General features: G+C 36.7%; 1 protein-coding gene across 3 annotated transcripts in view; it reads right to left on the reverse strand.

Annotated features, from left to right (window-relative positions):
- The window catches only part of P4HA1 (prolyl 4-hydroxylase subunit alpha 1), an 89690-nt gene that overhangs the window by 48980 nt on the left and 15089 nt on the right, over positions 1–25621 (reverse strand). For all 3 annotated transcript variants that reach the window (XM_047072941.1, XM_047072942.1, XM_047072943.1), the window contains exons 2-5: positions 23934–24041; positions 22365–22461; positions 20640–20791; positions 17613–17750 (exon numbers count right to left, since the gene is read on the reverse strand). In XM_047072941.1, coding sequence (XP_046928897.1) covers positions 17613–17750; positions 20640–20791; positions 22365–22461; positions 23934–24009 — 463 coding nt within the window. In that variant the 5' untranslated portion in view covers positions 24010–24041. The remainder of the gene's footprint in view (positions 1–17612; positions 17751–20639; positions 20792–22364; positions 22462–23933; positions 24042–25621) is intronic.

Below are 25621 nucleotides of genomic sequence, written 5' to 3' on the forward strand. Positions count from 1 at the left end.
AAACTGTAATAAACTAAGAGCAAGACAGATATGTCAATATAATGGAACAGTATTTTTCATTCAGAAAGATAATTTCAAATGCTATATAGGAAAGCCAGAAAAATCTAGACAGAAATATGTCAAAATGCTAAACTGATACCCTGGGGGATGGATTACAAGTTGTTTCCTAAATCTTTATACCTCTCTACTTTTTCAAATACTGTACAATTACCATTACTTTCCTAAGAACCAAAAAAAAAAACCAAAGAAGCTATAGAAAGAAATAAATGGGGGTGCCTAGGAGGCTCAGTCGGTTAAGCATCCAACTTCAGCTCAGGTCATGATCTCACAGTTAGTGGGTTCGGGCCCCACGATGAGCTCTGCATTGACAGCTCAGAGCCTAGAGCCTGCACTGGATTGTGTCTCTCTTTGTCTCTCTGGCCCTCCCCTACTTGTGCACTCTTTCTCTCTCTCGCTCTCTCTTAAAAATAAATTAATAGGGGTGCCTGGGTGGCACAGTTGGTTAAATGTTGGACTCTTGATCTCGGGTGAGGTCATGATCTCACAGTTCATGAGTTCGAGCCCCACATTGGGCTGTGCACTGATGGAGCAGCGCCTGCTTGAGATTCCGTCTCTCTTTCTCTCTGCCCCTCCCCCACTTGTGCTCTCACATGTACACGTACATGCACTCTCTCAAAATAAACAAACTTTCAAATATTTAAAAATAAAAAATTATAAAGAAATAAAAAGTATAACTCTGAATGATATGAATAGAATCTTCATATAACATTCCATCTTTAAACAGTGAATCAGATGAGATACTTGGAGATTTTAATTGGAATTAACAACATGAACTCACATATTTCCTATATCTGTCCATTGAAAAGATCTAGAATGAATGACAAACTCAATAGCAACTGACATCCCTAAAACCTAGCTATATTCCACTTCCTAAATGTCATTCCCCATTAAAAAAAAAAAAAATCAAGGCCTGGGGTGACTAGGTGGCTCTGTCAGTTAAGTGCCTGACTCTTGATTTCAGCTCAGGTCATGATCTTGATCTCATGAACCAATGACTGGGATACTCTCTTTCCCTCTCTCTCTGCCCCTCTCCCACTCATGTGATCATATTCTCTCTCAAAAGAAACACTTAAAAAAAAAAAGAATCAAGGCCTGATTCTTCCTGCTTTGGGGTAGAAATGTGTAAGTTTGGAAAAAACTGTGCAAAAAATTAAATTTCCTTGCTAGCAAAGAAAAATAGGGTCATTTCAAAAAGACAAATTACCCAATCTAAAGATGATCCCACTGGTCTCAAATAGGATATCTGGACATCAAATGAATAATTAATATAATGGATTGAAATATAAAAATTTATAAAAATCCATGAGTTTATAATGATACTTCAGATAAAAAATCAATGATCACTACTAGAAGTTATTATGACATCAACTCATTACTCTGAATGTTGTTGATACAAGAAAAACAATCAAGGATTTATCTTGCCCTTCATATATAAACTCTAGTTCAGGGTAACCAAATGGTTCCAGAAAGTTCTTACTGATAGAATTCTGGCTAATAAAAGTAGAAAGAATGATGGGATAAAAAATTCAAAATTTGGGGCGCCTGGGTGGCTCAGTTGGTTGGATGTCCGACTTCGGCTCAGGTCATGATCTCGCAGTCCATGGGTTGGAGCCCCGCGTCTGTGCTGACAGCTCAGAGCCTGGAGCCTGTTTCGGATTCTGTGTCTCCCTCTCTCTCTGACCCTCTGCTGTTCATGCTCTGTCTCTCTCTGTCTCAAAAATAAATAAACGTTTAAAAAAAATTTTTTTTAATCAAAATTTTAGAACCCCCTAATGAAATAGTTCTAGGCAATTATCATCCAAGGCTGCCAAAACAATTAGATGAAACTCATAGAAAACTTCATTTGGACGTATCAGTCTTCCACCAGTGAAGCTACTCATCAATCACTAGCACAAAAGGTATGATGAGATGTTAAGCATCTGGTCATAAAATTCAATGGGAAGTTCAGAGCACCACCTATGGAGTTAATTTTAAAACTTAACTGGAATCTAATGGAGTCTCAAGCTCTAACCAGTTTGTAGGAAACACAGGAGTTAGAGGAACAAGTTCACACAAAGGAAGAAATCGGGCAACTCCAAAATGTACATTCCACAAGACCTATAACCAGGTTTTTCCAAATATTCAGTGGAATGGGAGGGAAAGAAGGAGGGGAAAAGAGAAGAACAAAATAGCTTTAAGAGGTAAAACCAAAATGTGCAACTGTAAAAAGATACCTTTGAGATCAACAGAGAAACTAAGTATTGACTGGGTATTAAGTTATACAAAGGAAATACTGCCACTTTGTTAGGTTGGATAACAGTGATTATGTCATTTAAAAAGGAAAAGACCTGACTGATCAGTTAGATATGCATATTTAATTATTTATCAATAAAATGACATTATGTCTAGGATTTGCATATTTTAAATGCAAATAGTCCAGTAAGGGGTGCCTGGATTTCAGCTCTGGTCATGATCCCAGAGTCGTGGGATCAAGCCCCACACTGGGCTCCATGCTGAGCATGGAGCCTGCTTAAGGTTCTCTCTCTCTCTCTCTCTCTCTCTCTCAACAAAAGCAGATCCACACCAAGACATATTGTAATTAAAGTGGCAAAATATAGGAGTGCCTGAGTGGCTCAGGGGGTTAAGTGTCCAACTTTAGCTCAGGTCACGATCTCACTCATGGTTTGTGAGTTCAAGCCCCACATCAGGCTTGCTGTTGTCAGCTCAAAGCCCACATCAGATCCTCTGGCCCCTCTCTCTCTTCCCCTCTCCCCAACTCAAATGTTTTCTCTCTCTCTCAAATAAATAAATAAATAAATAAATAAATAAAAATTTAATGGCAAAATACAGTGATAAAGAAAAAATATTAAAAGCAGCAAGACAAAAGAAAACAGTTACATACAAAGGAAACCCCACAAGGCTATGAGCAGATTTTTCAGCAGGAATTTTCCACGCCAGAAAGGAGTGGCACGGTATATTCAAAGTGCTGAATGGGAAAAACCTGCAGCCAAGAATACTCAATTCAGTAAGGCTGTCATTCAGGATAGAAGGGGAGATAAAAAACAAAAAATAAAGGAGTTCATGACCACTAAACCAGCCCTGAAGAAATATTAAAGGGGACTCTTTGATTGGAAAGGAGACACTAAAAGCAACTGTATAAAGGCAGGAAACACATAAGCAGTAACAATGAATTTTTCTGTAAAAAGTCAGCCAAGGAATTCACAAAATAAAAGATGTAAAATATGACACCATATTCTAAAACGTAGGGAAGAAAGGAGTAAAGAGGTTCAAACTTAAATGACCATCAACGTAATATAGACTGCTATATGCATAAGAGGTTATATGCAAACCTAAAACTACTAATAAACATGCAAAGAATAAAGAGAAAGAAATCCAGATATATCACTAAAGGAAACCAACAAACCATGAAAGAGAGAAAGACAAGAAAGGATCAGGGAAAATCTTCAGAAACAATCATAAAACAAGTAATAAAATGGCCATAAATACATATCTATTAATAATTACTTTGAATGTAAATGGACTAAATATTCCAATCGAAAAACACAAGGTGACAGAATAGATTTAGAAGACAGGACCCATCTATATGCTGTCTACAAGAAACTCATGTTATTTATTTATTTTTTTTTTTTAACGTTTTATTTATTTTTGGGACAGAGACAGAGCATGAACGGGGGAGGGGCAGAGAGAGAGAGGGAGACACAGAATCGGAAACAGGCTCCAGGCTCTGAGCCATCAGCCCAGAGCCCGACGCGGGGCTCGAACTCACGGACCGCGAGATCGTGACCTGGCTGAAGTCGGACGCTTAACCGACTGCGCCACCCAGGCGCCCCTCATGTTATTTATTTTTATTTTATTAAGAGTCAATTTAGATCTGATACCTCCAGATTGAAATTAAGGTGATGGAGAAATATTTATCGTGCAAACGGATGTCAAAATAAAGCCAAGGTAGCAATACTGATATCAAACAAACTAGACTTTAAAACAAGGACTTTAAATAAAGGGGACAATCCAACAAGATCTAAAATTATAAATATTTATGTGTCCAACATGGAAGCACTCAAATATATAAAACAGTTAACAATAAACATAAAGGAACTATTCAATAATAATACAATAACAGGGGACTTTAACACTCCATTTACATTGATGGACAGATCATCTAAACAGAAAAATCAACAAAGAAACAATGGCTTTGAATGACACACTGGACTAGCTGGATTTAACAGATGTAATCAGAACGTTCCACCGTAAAACAGCAGAATACACATTCTTTTCAAGTACACATGGAATGTTGTCCAGATCACATATTAGGCTACAAAACAAGCCTCAACAAATTCAAAAAGATAAAAGTCACAGCATACATAATTTCTTACTACAACACCATGAAACTAGAAGTTAACCACACAAAAAAAAAAAAAAGAAAGAAAAAGAAAGAAAGAAAGAAAAGAAAGAAAAGAAAGAAAAGAAAGAAAGAAAGAAAGAAAGAAAGAAAAAGGGAAAGAAATCTGGAAAGACCACAAATACATAAAGGTTAAATAACATGCTACTAATGGAATAAAGACAGTCTCTTCAGCAAATGGTGTTGGGAAAACTGAACAGCAACATGCAGAAAAATAAACCTGGACTAATTTCTTACACCATACACAAAAATAAACTCAAAATGGATGAAAGACCTAAACACGAGACAGGAAGCCATCAAAATCCTCAAGGAGAAAGCAGGCAAAAACCTCTTTGACCTCAGCCACAGCAACTTCTCAACACGTCTCTGGAGGCAAGGGAAACAAAAGCAAAAATGAACTACTGGGACCTCATCAAGATAAAATGCTTCTGCACAGTAAAGGAAACAATGAACAAAACTAAAAGGCAACTGATGGAATGGGATAAGATATTTGCAAATGACCTATCAGATAAAGGGTTAGTATCATAAATCTATAAAGAACTTATCAAACTCAACACCCAAAAAACAAATAATCCAGTGAAGAAATGGGCAAGAGACATGAATAGACACTTTTCCAAAGACATCCAAATGACTAACAGACACATGAAAAAATGCTCAACATCACTCATCATCAGGGAAATACAAATCAAAACCACACTGAGATACCACCTCACACCTGTCAGAATGGCTAAAATTAACAATTCAGGCAACAACACATGTTGGCGAGGACGCAGAGAAAGAGGATCTCTTTTGCACTGCTGGTGGGAATGCAAACTGGTGCAGCCACTCTGGAAAACGGTATGGAGATTCCTCAGAAAATTAAAAATAGTAACTACCCTACGGCCCAGCAATTGCCCTACTGGGTATATATCCAAGGGACACGGGTGTGCTGTTTCAAAGGGGCACATGCACCCCAACATTTATAGCACTGCTACTGACAACAGCCAAAGTATGGAAAGAAAACAAATGTCCATCATCTAATGAATGGATAAAGAAGATGTGGTATATATAAACAATGGAGTATTACTCAGCAATAAAAAAGAATGAAATTTGCAACAATGTGGATAGAATTAAAGTGTATTATGCTAAGCGAAATAAGTCAGTCAGACAAAGACAAATATCATATGACTTCACCCATATGTGGAATTTAAGATACAAAAGAGATGAACATAGAGGAAGGGAAGCAAAAATATATAAAAATAGGAAGTGGGACAAAACATAAAAGACTCTTCAATATAGAGAACAAACTGAGGGTTGCTGGAGGGGCTGTGGGTGGGGGGATGGGCTAAATGGGTAAGGGGCATTAAGGAAGACACTTGTTGATGAGCACTGGGTGTTACACATAGGGGATGAATCACTGGAATCTATTCCTGAAAATATTATTGCACTATATGCTAACTAACTTGTATATAAATTTTAAAAAACAAATAAATAAATAAATAACATGCTACTAAACTATGAATGGGTCAACAAGGAAATAAAAAAAAGAAATAAAAAAGTAAAAGGAAACAAATGAAAATGAAAACACAATGGTTCAAACCTCTGGAACACCACAAAAGTGGTTCTAGGAGGGAAGTTTATAGTAATACAGGTCTACCTCAAAAAGCAAAAATATCTCAAATAGGGGCACCTGGCTAGGGTCAGTCAGTTAAGTGTCTGACTCTGGCTCAGGTCATGATCTCACGGTTGTGGACTCAAGCCCCACATCAGGCTCTGTGCTAAAAATCATTAAAAAAAAAAAAAAAAAGGAAAAAAAAATCTCAAAGAAACAACCTGGCCTTAGGTCCTAAAGGACCTAGAAAAAGAACAAACAAAACATATTATCAGGAGAAGGAAGGAAATAAAGATTAGAGCAGAAATAAATGATATAGAAACTAAATACACAATAGAAGAGATCAATGAAAGTGGAGCTGGTTCTTTGAAAAAAAAATCAATAAAACTGATACCTCTAGCCAGACTTCTGAACATATAGGTCTGATAATAAATAAATATTGTATAAAAGCCATACTTCCAGAATAGTGAAGTTTTAAAATAAACTATTGGTCAAAAGCAGACTAACCTAGTATTTCTTCAATAAAACAGATATAATCTTACACATTTAAGTGTCTGATAATAGTGCAAAAGAAACTGGTAGAAAAAGGAACACAGTGGTGTTTTCCCTAGTAAATGACTAAATGAATACACTTCAAGGAGTCCCTCAATTGGCTAGAATCAGACTTAGTTATACCTATCCAATGATGTAACATGTTTATTTTTTTTTAATGTTTATTTATTTTTGACAGAGAGAGAAAGACAGAGCATGAGCGGGGGAGGGGCAGAGAGAGAGAGAGAGAGAGGGAGACACAGAATCCGAAGCAGGCTCCAGGCTCCGAGCTGTCAGCACAGAGCCCGACGCGGGGCTCGAACTCACAGACCGCGAGAGAGATCATGACCTGAGCTGATGTCGGACGCTCAACCGACTGAGTCACCCAGGCGCCCGTTTGTTTTTAAATGCTAGCTAGCAGAAAAGGAGTTTGTGAGAAATAAACTAAGAGAAAGTAAAGGCATGGGCATGTTTTACTAGTGCAGGGGAAAGACATGAGATTCCACTACCAAGCAGAAGGCTAGCATGGAGTGTATGTACTACTGGAGGATTACACAGACCAATACAACCTAATATTCGATACATACAACTACCTCCATTCATTTTTTTTCCTATTAGTCACTTACAGATAGTGACTGATTATCAGTGTACTCCTAAAATGAAGATGAAGATACATGTTTGACACTTGTCCCTATTATTCCTATTATTCCACCCTAGGAATACTACCTATTATTCCACCCTAGGAAAGGATACCAAGAAACTAACTTATTAATAGCTTAACATGATGCAATTCCTGAAATCAAAAAAACATTTAAATTTTGATTTTCAGGGCACACAGGCAGCTCAGTCGGTTAAGTGTCCAACTTTGGCTCAGGTCATGATCTTGAGGTCCGTGAGTTTGAGCTCCACATTGGGCTCTGTGCTGACAGCTCGGAACCTGAAGTCTGCTTCAGATTCTGTGTCTCCCTCTCTCTCTGCCCCTCCCCATTCATGCTCTGTCTCTGTCTCTCAAAAATAAATAAAACATTAAAAATTTTTAAAAAGAATTTTTTTTATTCCCCTACTATTTTTCAGTTATGAAAACTGGTGTACAGATTTAAGATAAGCTTATAATGAAGCAATTAAGAGTAGTTTTCTCGGGGCGCCTGGGTGGCGCAGTCGGTTAAGCGTCCGACTTCAGCCAGGTCACGATCTCGCGGTCCGGGAGTTCGAGCCCCGCGTCAGGCTCTGGGCTGATGGCTCAGAGCCTGGAGCCTGTTTCCAATTCTGTGTCTCCCTCTCTCTCTGCCCCTCCCCCGTTCATGCTCTGTCTCTCTCTGTCCCAAAAATAAATAAACGTTGAAAAAAAAAAATTTAAAAAAAAAAAAAAAAAAAAAGAGTAGTTTTCTCATGACATGCAAAAGACAAAATGACAGTCCGCCATTACTTCATGTAGGTAGCCCCAGTGATATTTTTTATGTGACCTGATATTCTGGCAATGCTATTTGAAAGTCTGATAAGACAGTAGATCTTTAGCTCTTCTGTTTTGGTAGTTAAAGAGGTTCTGCTTATTTTACCTATTGACCCATTCACAATTATTAGAGGCAGAATACCTGGGAATCACATTCTTAAAAGAAGAAAATGAAAAAGAAATGATGCAGCAATTGAAAGGGAAGGCTGTTTCCAAAATAGAGAACCTGAGAAAAAGTAAATGGGCAAAAAATTGGCAAAGAAAATGAAATTTAAAAAGTGATGTTGTCAGAAAAAGATGGCAGAAAGCTTTCATATAAAGGGCAAATGGTTAAAATTTGATGAGGAGAAGAGAATGTTGTGAATTAGTTAAGAGTCCTTTTATTTCTTATCACAATATAAACTAGAATACTATATGACAGTAGAGGAAAACTTTGCTTAAAAACACAATTTTGTGGCTCATCCATAACCTGGGTCATTTATTTTAAACAGCATGAACATTCAACTTCTATCTGTATAAAATTTTATACATTAGACATTCTCCATACCAGAAAAAAAAAAAAATCACAGCTTAAAAAAAAAGCATGTATCTTTGGAAGATATGGTTCTATTCAACAAATCAGGGTTAGGAACAACCGGAAGCCAAAGGAATAGTCTATGAACTATAAAGACACCAGCTGCCAAAATGCATAGAACTTATTCGATTTTATATTAAAAATATCAACAAAGTGGGTTATCTGGGTGGCTCAGTTGGCCAAGCATCTGAGTCGTGATTTCAGCTTAGGTCATGATCTCATGGTTCATGGGACTGAGTCCCACATTGGGCTGTGCACTAACAAAACACAGCCTGTTTGGGATTCTCCGTCTCCCCCATCTCTCTCTGCCCCTCCCCCACTCACACTCTGTCTCTCTCTCTCAAAATAAATAAACATTTAAAAACTGTATTGGGGCGCCTGGGTGGCTGAGTTGGTTAAGCATCTAATACAGCTCAGGTCATGATCTTGCAGTTTGTGAGTTTGAGTCCCACATCAGGCTCTGTACGGGACAGCTCAGAGCCTGGCCTGCCTCTGGTTATGTGTCTCCTCTCTCTGTCCCTCCCCCGCTCGTGCTCTGTCTCTCTCTCTCAAAAATGAATAAACATTAAAAAAAAATTAAAAATAGATCAACAAAGCATTTCAAAAGACAGACCCAAAAAAGGGGAAGCAGACAAAAAAAAAAAAAATCATGGAGTAACTTGGCATCAGTAATCATCCACTGAAATAAGCATTTCTCTGATTTTTTTGTTTTGAGACAATTGAAAACACAAATATCCCTCCCTCTACTCTCACCCTGATTATTTCACAACTAAACTGCTACAATTTTAAGTCTGACAAAACCAAGGATTGGCAAGTATATGAAGAAACAGGAACTCTTACACGCTGCTAGTGATAGTACAAACTGGTGCATCTGCTCTGGAGAACAATCTGGCCATATTTGGTAAAGCTGAAAAAGCATATACCCTGACTTCTTTAAAATTTTTTTTTTTCAACGTTTATTTATTTTTGGGACAGAGAGAGACAGAGCATGAACGGGGGAGGGGCAGAGAGAGAGGGAGACACAGAATCGGAAACAGGCTCCAGGCTCCGAGCCATCAGCCCAGAGCCCGACGCGGGGCTCGAACTCACGGACCGCGAGATCGTGACCTGGCTGAAGTCGGACGCTTAACCGACTGCGCCACCCAGGCGCCCCTACCCTGACTTCTTTAAAGAAACATTTGCAGGTGTGCAAAAGGATACATACACACGAATGTTTATTGAAACGTTGTTTGACATAGCAAAACATTGGAAATAACCAAAATGTCCATCCATGCACAGGAGAATGAATAAATAAATTCTGTCATATACTACCATATAGCAGTTAGAGGAGTTTATTTATTTTTTCAATATATGAAATGTATTGTCAAATTGGTTTCCATACAACACCCAGTGCTCATCCCAAAAGGTGCCCTCCTCAATACCCATCACCCACCCTCCCCTCCCTCCCACCCCCCATCAACCCTCAGTTTGTTCTCAGTTTTTAACAGTCTCTTATGCTTTGGCTCTCTCCCACTCTAACCTCTTTTTTTTTTCCTTCCCCTCCCCCATGGGTTTCTGTTAAGTTTCTCAAGATCCACATAAGAGTGAAACCATATGGTATCTGTCTTTCTCTGTATGGCTTATTTCACTTAGCATCACACTCTCCAGTTCCATCCACGTTGCTACAAAGGGCCATATTTCATTCTTTCTCATTGCCACGTAGTACTCCATTGTGTATATAAACCACAATTTCTTTATCCATTCATCAGTTGATGGACATTTAGGCTCTTTCCATCATTTGGCTATTGTTGAGAGTGCTGCTATAAACACTGGGGTACAAGTGCCCCTATGCATCAGTACTCCTGTATCCCTTGGGTAAATTCCTAGCAGTGCTATTGCTGGGTCATAGGGTAGGTCTATTTTTAATTTTTTGAGGAACCTCCACACTGTTTTTAGAGGAGTTTAATCAATGTGGATGAATTTACTAAAAAAAAATTGAGTGAAAAAGGTTACAGAAAGATAAACAGAATATATTATTTACATTTTTAAAACACAACAATATACGTAGTAAAGTATAAGAAAACGGACAAATACCACCAAGTCAGAATAGACAGTACCTTGAGAAAAGAAGGAAAAGTGCAGAAGGGGTCTTCAAACACATTTGTGATCTTTTAATGTGATCTTTGAGAACAAGAAAAGCCTAAAAACTGTTTCTTATTTCACTCTAGTGTTATTTTTACCACTTATAGGACATATTATGCTTAGAAAATTTCAGGGACTCTACTTATAAGGAATTTGCATGAGAGAAAAATTCAATAAAAACTGAACCCAAAATAGTGAGTTGAAGAAGAAGAAATGTCAATAAAGAGATACAAAATACACAAGAAAGGATAAATATTGTTCCAATGAAAAATAACTGCGCATATTTTCAGGGTGTCTTATTTTCAGCCATTCTCTATCAAAGTCTTACCAATTGATTTCTAGATAAAAGATGAAGTATTCAGGGAACCCAGTGAATTCCCTAAAACTAAACATGGCAAAATCAGGGTTAAATAATATTCAATAACATTTTGATGGGAAAATAAAGATTTAAACAAAAAGGAATACAGTTAAATTAAATGAAATGTATTATCCCACATACACCAAACCTGCTTCTTTTGTGTTCTTTATTTTGCTGAATGGAACCCATATAGTTGTTTAAGCCAAAAACCCATATCAAGTCCACCATCAAATTTCACCATTACACTTCCTAAACAGCTTGATACCTTGTCCTCTTCTCTCCATACCTACTAGCTACCACTATCATCTTTTAAATTTTTACAACAGCCTCCTCCCTGAATTCTTTGTCCCTACCCCCATGTCCCAATCCAATCTCCATTCTGCAGTCACAATGATATTCCTAAAATGAAAATGACATTAACTTCTCTAAAACTTTTCATTAGTTCCTCATTGCACTCAGAGAATTTCAAACATCTCCACGTGGCTTACAAAGCCCTTCAAGAGACAGCTTCTGCTTAACTTATCTAGCCTCTCTCTCACTACTCTCATAAAACCAAACTCCCATCCCTACACTCCATACACTCACCTCTTGAACAAACTACTTGTTAATATAACTGATATAATACACTCTCTCCTCTCTGGCCTTTATACACATTCTCCCTGTTTGGAATACTTTTCTCATGCCTACACTTTTCCTCAATTTCCTGGTTAATCCCTTGTCTATTATATCCTAATTTTTAATGTGTCTTCCAGGAAACCTTCCTTTATGCCTCTTCTCAAGTGCAGAATTAGGTTTCCTTCTATGTGCTCCCATGGTATCCTAAATTATCCTCACTCAGGCATTCATCATACTATATCATAAGAATGTAAATATCCTAAGGGCAAGGAGCTGTATTGGTCTTATTCATTATTGTATCCCTAGAACCGAACAGAATGGTTGGTACATACTATATGGTTAATATCTATTAAACAAATTGATGTCTTATACCAAAAGCCAATGTTTGTTTGTTTGTTTTTTAATATTTATTTTTGGTAGACAGAGAGACAGAGTGCAAGCAGGGGAGGGGCAGAGAGAGAGGGAGGGAGACACAGAATCCGAAGCAGGCCTTCAGGCTCCAAGCTGTCAGCACAGAGCCCGAAACAGGGCTTGAACCCACAAAGCACGAGATCATGACGTGGGCCAAAGTTGGACACCTAACAGACTGAGCCACCCACGTGCCCCAGGCCAATTTTAAAAAAATAGTTATGATCTTATCAGAAGTGTTAACAATGTATAATATTGGTAGGAATAGGAAATAATGGAACTATGTTCCAGCTTAATGGAGATTTTATCTAATATTGTTGTACTATATTCCCACTTGATATTCACCCCAAATAAAGAGAGATGAGCAAGAAAACATCTTAACAAGTAACTCTTCCCACTGTATATTCTCACCATGAAAATGAATTTCAATATGATGACAGAAGTAATTTATTTCTCCAGCTGATGACAAGGAGATAGTAATGGTAGTAAGCCATATACTCATAGAAAAAGTGAGAGATAGCATACATAAAATAGTATGTGAAGTTAGGTTTCAGTAACACAAGTAAAACTAGCAAATTTTTTAATTTGTGGAAATGAAACAACACATTCTTAAACAATCAGTGGAACAAAAAAGAAATCACAGAGAAAATTAGAAAATACTTAAAAACAAATGAAAACAAACACACAACATACCAAAACTTACATGACACAGTGAAAGCAGTGTAAAAGGATGTAATGTAAATGCTTACATTAAAAAGCTAGAAAGATCCCAAATCAATAACCTAACTTTACAACTTAAGATCTCAAATCAATAACCTAACTTGTACAACTTTACAACTAAGAAACGAGAAAAACAAGAAAAAACTAAACCCAAAGCTAGCAGAAGGAAGTATTAGAGATAAATTAAATAGACTATAAAAAAAAATAGAGAAAATTAATGAAACCAGGGTGCCTGGGTGGCTCAGTCAATTAAGCATCTGACTTCGTCTCAGGTCATAATATTACAGTTCATGGGTTCAAGCCCTGCATGAGGCTCTCTACTGTCAGTGCAGAGCCCTCTTCAGATCCTGTCTCCCTCTCTCCGCCCCTCTCCTGCTCACATGTAGACATGTGCACGTTCTCTCTCGAAAATAAACATTAAAGAGAAAGAATGAAATCTGGCCATTTGTAGCAACGTGGATGGAACTGGAGAGTGTGATGCTAAGTGAAATAAGTCATACAGAGAAAGACAGATACCATATGTTTTCACTCTTATGTGGATCCTGAGAAACTTAACAGAAGATCATGGGGGAGGGGAAGAAAAAAAAAAGAGAGGGAGGGAGCAAAACCATAAGAGACTCTTAAAAAACTGAGAATAAACTGAGGGTTGATGAGGGGTGGGAGGGAGGGGAGGGTGGGTGGTGAGCACTGAGGAGGGCACCTGTTGGGATGAGCACTGGATGTTGTATGGAAAACAATTTGACATAAATTTCATATAAATAAATAAATAAACATTACAAAAAAAAAATTAATGAAACCAAAAGTTGGTCCTTAGAAAAGATCAACAAAACTGATAATCCTTTACCTACACGAACTAAGAAAAAAAGTGAATATTCAAATTACTAAAATAAAAAATGAGGGATGCCTTGGGGCACCTGGGAGGCTCAGTTGGTTAAGCGTCTGACTTCAGCTCAGGTCGTGATCTCACAGTCCGTGAGTTTGATCCCCGCGTCGGGCTCCGTGCTGACAGCTCAGAGCCTGGAGCCTGCTTCAGATTCTGTGCCTCCCTTTGTCTCTGCCCCTCCCCTGCTCATGCTCTGTCTCTCTCTCTCTCTCTGTGTCTCAAAAATAAATTAAAAAAAAAAAAAAAAAAAAAAAAGGAGGGATGCCTGGATGGCTCAGTCAGTTGAGCATCCAAACCTTGATCTCATCTCAGGTCATGATCCCAAGGTCATGGGATTGAGCCCCAAGTCAGGCTTCATGCTGAGTGTGGAGCCTGCTTAATATTCTCTCCCTCCTTCCCCCCTGAAAAAATGAAAGAAGGAACACTACTACTGATTCTACAGAAACACAAAAATTATAAGAGAGTAGTATGAAAAATGTACATCAACAAACTGGATAACCTAGAAGAAATGGATAAATTCCTAGAAACAAAAAGCCTACCAAGACTAAGAAAGAAATAGAAAATCTGAATGGACCGGTAACTAGTAAGGAGACTAATTCAGTAATCAAAAGTCTCCTGACATAGGAAAGTCCTGGACCTGATGGCTTCAATGGAGAATTCTCCCAAACATTTAAAGAACTAACACTAATCCTTCTCAAACTTTTCCAGAAAATTGAAGGGGAGAGAATGCTTCCCATTTCATTCTATGAGGCCAGCATCACCCTTACACCAAAACCAAAGACTGTACGAGAAACCTACAGACCAATATCCATTACAAACATTGATGAAAAATCCTCAATGAAGTACTGGCAAACAGAATATTAAAAGGATAACACACCATAACCAGGGGAATTTATTCCTGGAAAGCAAGGATGTCTCAATATATGAAAACAGATCAATGTAAAACACATTACAGAATAAAGGGAAGAAAAACACATGAGCATCTCAACTGATGCAGAAAAAACACTCAACAAACTAGAACTAAAAAGAAACTACCTAAACATAAAAAAGACATACTTGAAAAATCTACAGCAAACATATACAATGGTGAAGGACTGAGAGCTTTTCCTTTAAAATGAAGAACAAAAACAAGGATGCCCATTTTCACTCCTATTCAATTTAGTATGGAAGCTCTAGCCAGAGAAATTAGGCAAGAAAAAGTGATATAAAGCAGCCAAATTGGAAAAGAAGAAGTAAAATAGTCTCTCTTTGCAGGTGATATTATCTTCTATGCAGAAAACCCTAAAGACTACACACACACACACACACACACACACACACACACACACACACATACACACACACACACAGTTAGAGCTAATAAATAAATTCAGCAAAGTAGCAGAATATAAAGCCAACACACAAAACTCAGTTGCATTTTTACATACTAACAATGAATAATCTGAAAAGAAAACCACTAAAATCATTCTAAGAATAAAATAGTTAGGAATTAACCAAAGAGGTGAAAGACATGTACAATGAAAACCACAAAATGTTGCTGAAATAAATTAAACATAAATAAATGGAGATACATCCTATGTTCATGGATTGGAAAACTTAATACTATTAAAATGGCAATAGTACCCAAACTGATATACAGATTCAATACAATCTCTACCAACATCCCAATGATATTTTTTGCAGAAATAGAAAAACCCATCCTAAAATTCGTATGTAATCTCATGGGATACTCAAAACAATCTTGAAAAAGAATAGTCAAAACAATCTTGAAAAAGAACAAACTGGAGAACTCAAACTTCCAGATTTTAAAACTCACAACAAAATTACAGTCATTGAAACAGTGTGGTATTAATATGGCGTAAAGACAGGCATACAGACCAATGGAATAGAACAGGAAGCCCAGAAATAAACTCTCACATATATGGTCATAAACTTTTTAACAAAGGTGCCAAGACCAATCAGTGGGGAAAGGACAGTCTTTTTAACAAATGGTGCTGGAAAAACTGGATATTCGCAGGCAAAAAAAATGAAGTTGGATGCTTACCCTAACACCATTTGTAAAAAATTATCTCAAAATGGATAATGGACCTAAATGTAAGACTAAAACAATAAAACTTAGAAGAAAACATAGGAGAAAATCTTCATGACATTGGATGAGGCAATGATTTCTTATATATAACCAACCCCAAAGGCATAGGCAACAAAAGAAAAAATAAATTGGACTTCACAAAAATTTAAAAATGTTATGCATCAAAAGACAGTATCAACCAACTAAAAAGGCAACCCACAGAATGGGTGAAAATATTTGTAAATCATAAATCTCATAAGGGATTAACATCTAGAATATATAGACAACTCCTAAAATAACAAAAAAAACAATTAAAAATGGCAAAAGGCTTCAATAGACATTTCTCCAATAAAGACATACAGATGGCTACTAAGCACATGAAAACATATTCAACATCACTGATAATGAGGGAATGCAAAACTACAATGAGATATCACCTCACACCCATTAGGATAGCCACTATCAAAAAAGGAGATAATAACAAGTGTTGGAGAGTAGGTAGAGGAATTGGAACCCTTATACATGTTGGTGGAAATATATAATGGTCTATCTACTATGGAAAATAGTATGGCAGTTCCCCAAAACACTAAAAACAGAATTTGACCCATAGAATCCAGCAATTATGCTTCTGGGTATATATACCTAAAGAATGAGAGGCAGGGTCTCAAAGAGATAGTTGCACACCCATGTTCACAGTAGCATTATTCACAATAGCTAACACATGGAAGCAACCAAAGTGTCCTACTGATGCATAAGGATAAGCAAAATGTGATTGGGTGTGTGCGTGTGTGTTTACATGACATACATGTTGCATTATTATTCAGCCTTAAAAAGTAAGGAAATTCTGACATTTGCTACGACATGGATGACCCTTGAGGGCATTATGCTAAGTGAAATAAGCCACTCACAAAAAGACAAATACTGTATGATTCCAATTACATGAGGTACTTAGAATAGTCAAAATCATAGAAACATAAAGTAGAATGATAAGGGGCACCTGGGTGGCTCAGTCAGTTGAGCGTCCGATTCTTGATTTCAGCTCAGGGCACAATCTCACAGTTCCTGGGTTGGGCCCCACAATGGGCTCTGTGCTGACAGCTCGGAGCCTGCTTGGGATTCTCTCTCTGCCCGCTCTTCTATGCCCCTCCCCTGTTTGCTCGCATACTCTCTCTCAACAATAAATAAACTTAAAAAATAGAATGATAGGGCTGGGGAAAATAGGAGATAGGGAGTTATTATTTAATGAGTACAGAGTTTTAGTTTTACCAGATGAAAGAACTATGGAGATGGATGCTGGTGATGGTTGCATAACAGTGTGAATGTACTTAACGCCACTAAACCACACATTTAAAAGTGACTAAGATGATAAATTTGTCATTTAACTTCTGCACAACAAAAATTTTAAAGCAAATTTGAATGAAATCAGCTGTAACCTAAAAAAAAAAAAAAAGGTTGTGCCAAAAATAGGAAAAAGCAGGATGTTCCATATTACAGAACCCTTTAAAAATCTGTATACATCAAATATGTCTTGGTTTTTAAATTAATGAACATATAAACTTTGACTATCAATTGCCTTATAACCACATACAAACATTGGATGTTCTAAAGAAAAACATGACTACATAAGTTTAGTTCCTGTAACATTAAGCTTTCACAAGCTAGAAACTTACAACTCTTAAGTCCTAGAGAAACAGAGGGTTATTTGGCATAAAAGACTGTGAAATAAACTAAAGCTAAAAATCTTAAAATACAAAAGATTTTTTAGATTAATGTCCTAATGGACTGAATGGAACAGCCAGGTGATAAGTGTTTTATAGACGAAAAGAATTCTTACCTGGAAGATTACCCTTTGAGATGGTGTCTGTATCCAAATTGTAGGTGTCCTGGAGACGCAACAGAGCTTTGGCTGCCCCAACCTGATCTTCATCATTAGGGAAGTACTGTCTCTGAATGGTTAGGTTAGAGATAAAGCCTTGAAATTAAAAAAAAAAAAAGGAAAACAAAACAAATACAAAAAGAAAAAAACAATGACTAGAACCTCACAGACTTCCAATCTGCAATATACAGTGTTTATAAGGATTTTTCAAAATTCATTTTATTATAGTTTTGTACCATAACAAGTTCCACATGCTCAACAGGGAAAAAAAACAAAACAAAAACAAATACACTAAGATTTGAAATACCTCTAACTTACTCAATCTTCCCAAACCCTAATGTTGCTTAAGTAATCTGAAGTCATTGCATAAATCCTATCTGTATTAGGTAAAGATCAACATGATAACTGAGTTTTTAGTTACACAACATAGCCTCCACTAAGCTTGAAAAATGGGATTCACAGATTTGAAAATGACATCCACTGGCAACCAATTATACTTTAAAAAAAAATTTTTTTTAATGTTTATTTATTTTAGTGAGAGAGAGAAAGAGCACAAGTGGGTGAGGCACAGAGAGAGGAAGACAAAAAATCAGAAGCAAGCTCCAGGCCCGGAGCTGTCAGCACAGAGCTCAACGCAGGGCTCGAACTCACAAATCGTGAGATCATGACCTGAGCTGAAGTCAGATGCTCAACCAACTGAGCCACCCAGGTACCCCAACCAATTATACTTTCAAATAACAGATTGTAAGTAAAATATACGCGCTTAAAGAAAGTTCTATTTTGGGGGCACCTGGGTGGTTCAGTTGGTTAAGTGTCTGACTTCGGCACAGGTCATGATCTCACGGTTTATTAGTTCGAGCCCCATGCCGGGCTCTGTGCTGACAGCTCAGAGCCTGGAACCTGCTTCCGATTTTGTGTCTCCCTCTCTCTACCCCTCCCCTGCTGATGCTCTCTCTCTAAGAATAAACATCAAAAAAAAATTTTTTTTAAATAGACTTAAAAAAAAAAAACTAAAGTTGTATTTTCTTCTTCCATGTGCCACACACTATATAAATATGTAAATATGTAAAGTTTGGTGGAATTCCCTGAGGAAGAAAGAGATTTTAATAATATATTTAAGATCAAGTGAACTAGTTTATTAAAATATATTCAGATCTGTTAAATTATTGAGTAAAGTGATCAACCAAGATTTGCTCTATATAGAATCTGATCTTAATATTAAAAGGTTTTATATAAAATATAACAAAATCAAACTAACAAACTAATTACTGATAACTATATAATGCCTAAGGAGAATAGGTGCTATACTCCTTAAGGTTAAACCAAAACCAAAACCAAAACAAAATTGATTTAAAATTTTAATATGTGTCAGCATTTGCAAATAAAAGTTGGGTATGGGGGCACGTGGGTGGCTCAGTTGGTTAAGTGTCCGACTTCAGCTCAGGTCATGATCTCACAGTTCGTGAGTTCAAGCCCCACATCAGGCTCTGTGCTGACAACACAGAGCCTGGAGCCTACTTCGAGTTCTGTGTCTTGCCCTCTCTCTCTGCCCCTCCCCTGCCCCTGTTCATACTCTGTCTCCCTCTGTCTCTGTCTCTCAAAAATAAACATTAAAAAAATAAATAAATAAAAGCTAGGTATGAAACTTCCCTTCCCTCTCATTTACTTGTAATCAACTATGTGTACTTTGATCAGCAAAAGGCCAAGAATTTGTGCAAATGAACAACTGGCTAGGAGAGGGCTAAAGTTCTCATCAAGCATATTTTTTATTTTTAAAACCAACTCAGTCACAATGTCCACACGGGATTTTACAAATTTTACAATTTTCTATGACCCAAAACAAAATCCAAGAAGTTGCTTAAATCCTTTCCAATAAAAAAGAGAAAAAATATACACATTATAGAATTAAGGGATGACTACTACAGATTAAAATGTCAGTCTCAAGGTTTACCTTATAAAATAACTTAAGTCATAAAGGTCACTACTTGAGAATTTTTTTTAATTAAGCGTGTGTGTGTGTGTGTGTATACACATACGTACATGACTTTAAAATATTCTCATGGTGCTATGTAAGAGAGCAACTAACCACCAGTATTTCCCTCTTACCATGAAGAAATTTTCACAAGTGCTTGCCTTAATTTTTCTTTCCAAGGTTTTCTGTCCTACGCATAATGGTTTATTGCTCACAAACACTTGTAAGCACCCTTAGAGTATTTTCATTTGCATAGCTAGCTCAGTTTTCATCCTCTTTCTCCCTTTTTTTTCATTCCACCTTTAGTCACTGAACAAATATTTGAGCCCCTACTCTAAGCATATTCCCTCTAGTTCTTAAACTCCAGACTTAGTTTTCTGTGTCTGTTACTAAAATATCTAAAATACCTCAATACTCCAACTACAATTTTATTGTTCAATTAGAAAGACCTTCATTGTTACTGTTCGCAGCCTTCGTTTTTAAATTTACTGTTCAGGTAAAACAATTCTAAACTTCAAAATACTATGTGGAAAATAACTAACACTTTTCCTTATAGTACCACTCCCAATATATTAAAAATTGATTAGAAGATAGAGATTTACCCATAAATTTTTAAAGTCTGAAGCTAAACCTTTTCATTTTAGGAATTATTTCATTTAATTAATTATTAATTATTAATTTAATAATTATTTCATTACCTTCAGTAATGAAGCTATATGCCAAATAATTCATTTTTATAAACTTCAAAGCAAAAAGCACCAATAACACAAATTACTTTTTTTTAGCCTAAAGTTTTGTTTTTATTTGTTTTTATTCCCTTTTTTTTTTTAAACCAAGGAATTCAGGATCTAGACTAACTTTAATTAAATCAAACACACCCTGCAACACTTCAGTTACAACACTGAACACTTGATGTTCTGGGAACTGAATTCATCACTATTGGCATTTCCACAGGTGGCACCAATATTATCTTACTTTTTTTTTTGGCTCATTATTCTTACCATCAGACTTACCATCTGATGTATCCTTAAGGACCAGATTCTCCAACTCACTCCATTCAGTGTTCAGACGTTTCATTAATTTGAATGCATTTACAGGATGCCCAACAAATCCTTCTGGATCTTTTGTTGCTGTGCTAGTTAGTCGATCTAATTTCTCTGCCCATCTGGAAATGTAAGACATATAAATGGAGCATACATACACTTAATAAGGAAGAACACAATTTAGTAAATCACTCAGAAAAAGAAAAAAGATGAGATTAGAGGCTTTTGAGTTAAAACTATATTTAAAAATTCTTTTTAGGGGCACCTGGGTAGCTCAGTTGGTTGAGCATCAGACTCCTGATTTTGGCTCAGGTCATGATCCCAGACTCTTGGGATCGAGCCCCATGTTGGACTCCATGAAGAGCATGGAGCATGCTTAAGATTCCCTCTCTCTCCCACTCTCTGCCCTTCCTGAACAGTGCACACATGCACTCACGTGCACTCTCTCTTAAAAAAAGAATTATTTTTAAAACAAAATTATAGGTTTTTTAAAAAGCAAGGCTGTTATGGATAAAATCTAGCATGGTAGAATCAATATAATAAGGCCTTTCTTGTAGTTTTGCTTCTCTCAAATGGTTACAGTAAATGGAACTTATCTTTAAGTGACTGGAGGGGCACCTGGGTGGCTCAGTCGGTTGGGCGTCCGACTTTGGCTCAGGTCATGATCCCACAGTTCATGAGTTCGAGCCCCGCGTCAGCCTGTTTTGGATTCTGTGTCTCCCTCCCTCTCTGTCCTTCCCCCATTCACACTGTCTGTTTCTCAAAAAAGGAATAAATGTCAAAAAAAAAAAATTTTTTTAAGTTACGACTGGATCTCTCTAGCAAGAGTCTAAAAATACGTCTCCCCACAAGTCCTTAAATCCGAATAACTGATTATTATTATTATAAATTCTGTTACATGTTCATTTAAATCAAACTTGTACAAAAATTCTACGTGCAGTATCTAAAAACTATATTTTATCTTATTTGTTTAATTTTGAGAGAGAGAGAGAGAGAGAGAGAGAGAGAGAGAGAGAGCTCACACACCATAGCACAAGTGGGTTAGAATGACAAAGGAAGATAGAGAATCCCAAGCAGGCTCCACACGCAGTGTGGAGCTACATGCAGGACTCAATCTGCATGACCCTGGGATCATGACCTGAGCCAAAATCAAGAGTCAGACACACTCAACCAACTGAGCCACCCAGGCACCCCAGTACCTAAAAACTATACTTTAAAACAAACAAAAACTGAATAGTCCGTTACTCACTAAACAAAAGGCAGGAATTCTCAGGATTAACTATAACCTGAGTCAATTAAAAATAAATTAGCATTTAAGGAAAAACCGTATCAATACTAACAATACTTATCACTATAATCTCTAGAATGGAGCCATAGCAATGAAGAATAAATAGAATTGGAAAACTGTTCCAGAAGATGACTTGATTAGGGAGATTAGAGAAAGACAGAAGAAATTAGCAACCATTTTTAGAAATTGTCAGTCAACCCCATAGCCATTTATATCCTTATCTCAATCCACGATCCCCTGCCTGAACTCTTGTCCCAGGCCTAACTCTTGTTTTTTGCACTCCTATGTTAGTCATTTCAACTGGCTTTTTAAGACAAATGGCTTCCACTTCCACTCAAAGAATGTTTTAGCTCTAGAGGGAAAACATCCAGGTAGAGTCAGAATCGTAAGTAGAACACTTTGCTTACTTTTTTATTTGTTCTAATTTGTCCTCTTCTGCCTTAATATAGTCTTTCAGGGAAGTCACCAGATCTTTCTCTGTATGGATCAAATCAGTCATCTGACCTAAAAGGAGGAGAAGGAAAGGTCATCAAATACCTGCATTGATCAGCACAAGTATTTTAGAATAATTTAAAAATGATCAAGAATGCTTCATTCTTTGAGAAGATTCAACTAGCATTAAACACAGATATATTGGAGAAAATATGTTTTTTCCTCTTTTTTTTAAACCAGATAAAGACAAAAACTTTCTTTTTTCTTTTTTTAATGTTTATTTTTGAGAGCGAGAAAGAGAGAGAAAGAGAGGGACAGAGCACAAATGGGGGAGGGGCAGAGAGAGAAAGGGAGACACAGACTCAAAACAGGCTCCAGGCTCTGAGCTGTCAGCACAGAGCCTGACATGGGGTTCGAACCCACGACTGTGAGATCATGACCTGAGTTGTCCCAAAGACAAAAACTTTCTAATCATATGTTCCAATTCTAGTTTTCAAGCTACTTCATTTTGCAAATTGGACCATACTGGCAAATTGTTTCTTCGTCTAAAATTTTATTTTTAAATTACAAAATAACACTACTTTTTTCTTCTTCCCTACCTCTGCTCTCACTCTTTGTTCTTGAGACTAATTAGAACTAATTTTTTATTCAACAAAAAGTATACAGGGGGCGCCTGGGTGGCTCAGTCGGTTAAGCGTCTGACTTCGGCTCAGGTCATGATCTCACAGTTTGTGAGTTTGAGCCCCGCATCAGGCTCTGTGCTGACAGCTCAGAGCCTGGAGCCTGCTTCGGATTCTGTGTCCCCTCCTCTCTCTGCCCCCTCCCCTGCTCACACTCTGTGTCTGTCTCTCAATAATAAATAAACATTAAAAAAAAATTTTTTTTAAGTATACATAAGTATACTTCACAAATGAAATTCAAATCATCTGTGTTTAGTTATTTATAATGGGATAAGAAGACTCATTATTTTATATCCCGAAATTAGGTGTCATAAATATAACGCTTTTGTTTTAGTTAGCACTACAATCACATAAGTGTAGAACTGGTCAACAGGATGAAAGAAAACATCTCACTAAGGCAGATGAAGTACGCATATAGGAAAACATAAAAGGATACATATTAAACATGAAAAATATTTCTGGGGGAAAGACACGTGGAGTTCATCATACATTCTATGTACTTTTGTCTGTTTCTCCTTTAACCAGTATGTTATTTTTGCAATACTTTTGTAATACTGTGTGTTAAAAAAAAGACTAAGTATGTATATTATTTGTTGAGTGGACTCACTAACAAAGAATTTTCTTGGTATTCTTTTCTAAATTTTCGTTAAGTTTCTAACCTGAAAATGTACCGCTTTTGTAATCAGAAAAAAATGTAAAGAAAAAGTTAAATTTTAAAAAAGAGAGACTTGGAAAAGGGAAGGGACTGAGGCATACTTCAGTCTCTAAGAATACACTGTATTTGTTTTTACTGATCTAAAAACACTAAAAAATGGAAAAATTTACATGCAAAAATAATACAAGCCAAAAAATAGTAAGACTTACCAATTGAAGTAAAAAAGCCTGGATGGGCCAAAGATTGGGGAAGTAGAATCCCTACAATTAAAATATACCAGATCATCTTGGAAGACTTAATTTTTCAGGTTCACACACCTACAAGAGAAAATATGGCCATTACAAAAAAAAAAAAAAAAATAGGGTAGGAAAAGTTCTCAATCAATTTTTCCTATGAACAAATTGTAAGTCAGACCCTAAGGTTGCCCTAGATTGTTATCAACTCTTATAAATTGATTTAACAATTTAATAAAAGCAACTATCATTTTTCTTTTTTTTTAATTTATTTTTGAGAGAGAGATAGCAAGCAGGGGAAGGATAAAGAAAGCAGGAGACAGAATCCCAAGCAGGCTCTGCACTCTCAGCACAGAGCCATATGCGGGCTTGAACTCCCAAACTGTGAGATCATGACCTGAGCCAAAGTCAAGAGTCTGATGCTTAACCAACTGAGCCACCCAGGTGCCCCTATTTTGCATATAACTAGAGTACTAACTTTATATTTCATGTTAAAGAAACATATAAATGACAATTTATGCTTAAAAATTCAACCCGAGTTTGTTTTCTCCTTAGTTACTACTATAATTAGAGTGATTAGATAATAGCACCTCTTTCAGATAGCCTGAAAAATAAGTGTTCTCTGTGATCTACATCTAAACCATGAATTTCCCATAAAATATACAACTTCATTCAAGTAACTTAATTTAAATATTACTAAAATACTTTCTAAAATGTTAGGATATGTTTTAAAGGGAAAAAAAAAGTTTCAGAGCCACTGATTAATCCTTCAAATTACTAACTTGTTTCATCTTTTTCCCACATGCCTTTAAATTTTAAAGTAAATTTAATTAAAAGTTATAGATTTTGGGGCACCTGGGTGGCTCAGTAGAATAGGTGTTAGCTCTTGACTTCGGCTCAGGTCATGATCTCATGGTTTGTGGGTTCGAGCCCCGCATTGGGTTCTGAGCTGGCAGTGCAGAGACTGCTTGGGATTCTTTTTCTCTCGGCCCCTCCCCCATTTGCATGCTCTGTCTCTCTCTCTCTCTCTCTCTCTCTCTCAAAATAAACTTAAAAAAAAAATAAGTCAAAAAAAAGTTGTAGATTTTAGGGTGATGAAAACGTTCTAAAATTAACTGGTGATTGATAGTTGAAGAACACTGTAAAAGTACTAAAAACCACTGAATCATGACCATTAAATGGGTGAATTGTATGGTATATGAATTATATCTCAATAAAGCTGTTATTTTTAAAAAGTTGTACAGAATCCAAAAAGAATAAACAGACCTGTAGATTTAAGCTAGTAATTTCTCTCAAAGGACCTTGTGTTGAGGTTTTTCTATCTACTGTGTTCTATGTAAAAATTCTTACCCTAGTACATAGCTGTGGATTTTTTTTTTTTTTAACTTGGCAGCAAACCCTTTCTTTCTTTTTCCTTTGCCACTGGTAGCACTGACTACTAGAATGGATTCTTCATGGCAGGTGCAAGTACCAACTATTCAGCAGAAAGATTTACCCTTCTTTCCCAAATGTCCTGATAGCACTCTTTTCTTGCTCCCCCACCATCACATACATGGACTTTTAAGTCCTCCTTATTACCTTAGAAAAGAATCAGTTACTATAACAGTACCTTTTGCCTCAGTAACAGGCTCGCATTTGTTACTCTTCTTGTCACCCTATTGTTC

The sequence above is a fragment of the Lynx rufus genome, unplaced genomic scaffold (genome assembly GCF_022079265.1).
Source record: "Lynx rufus isolate CCGP_SWC_20201006 ecotype Redwood Valley unplaced genomic scaffold, mLynRuf1.p SCAF_11, whole genome shotgun sequence".
In the NCBI taxonomy this organism is placed as follows: Eukaryota; Metazoa; Chordata; class Mammalia; order Carnivora; family Felidae; genus Lynx; species Lynx rufus.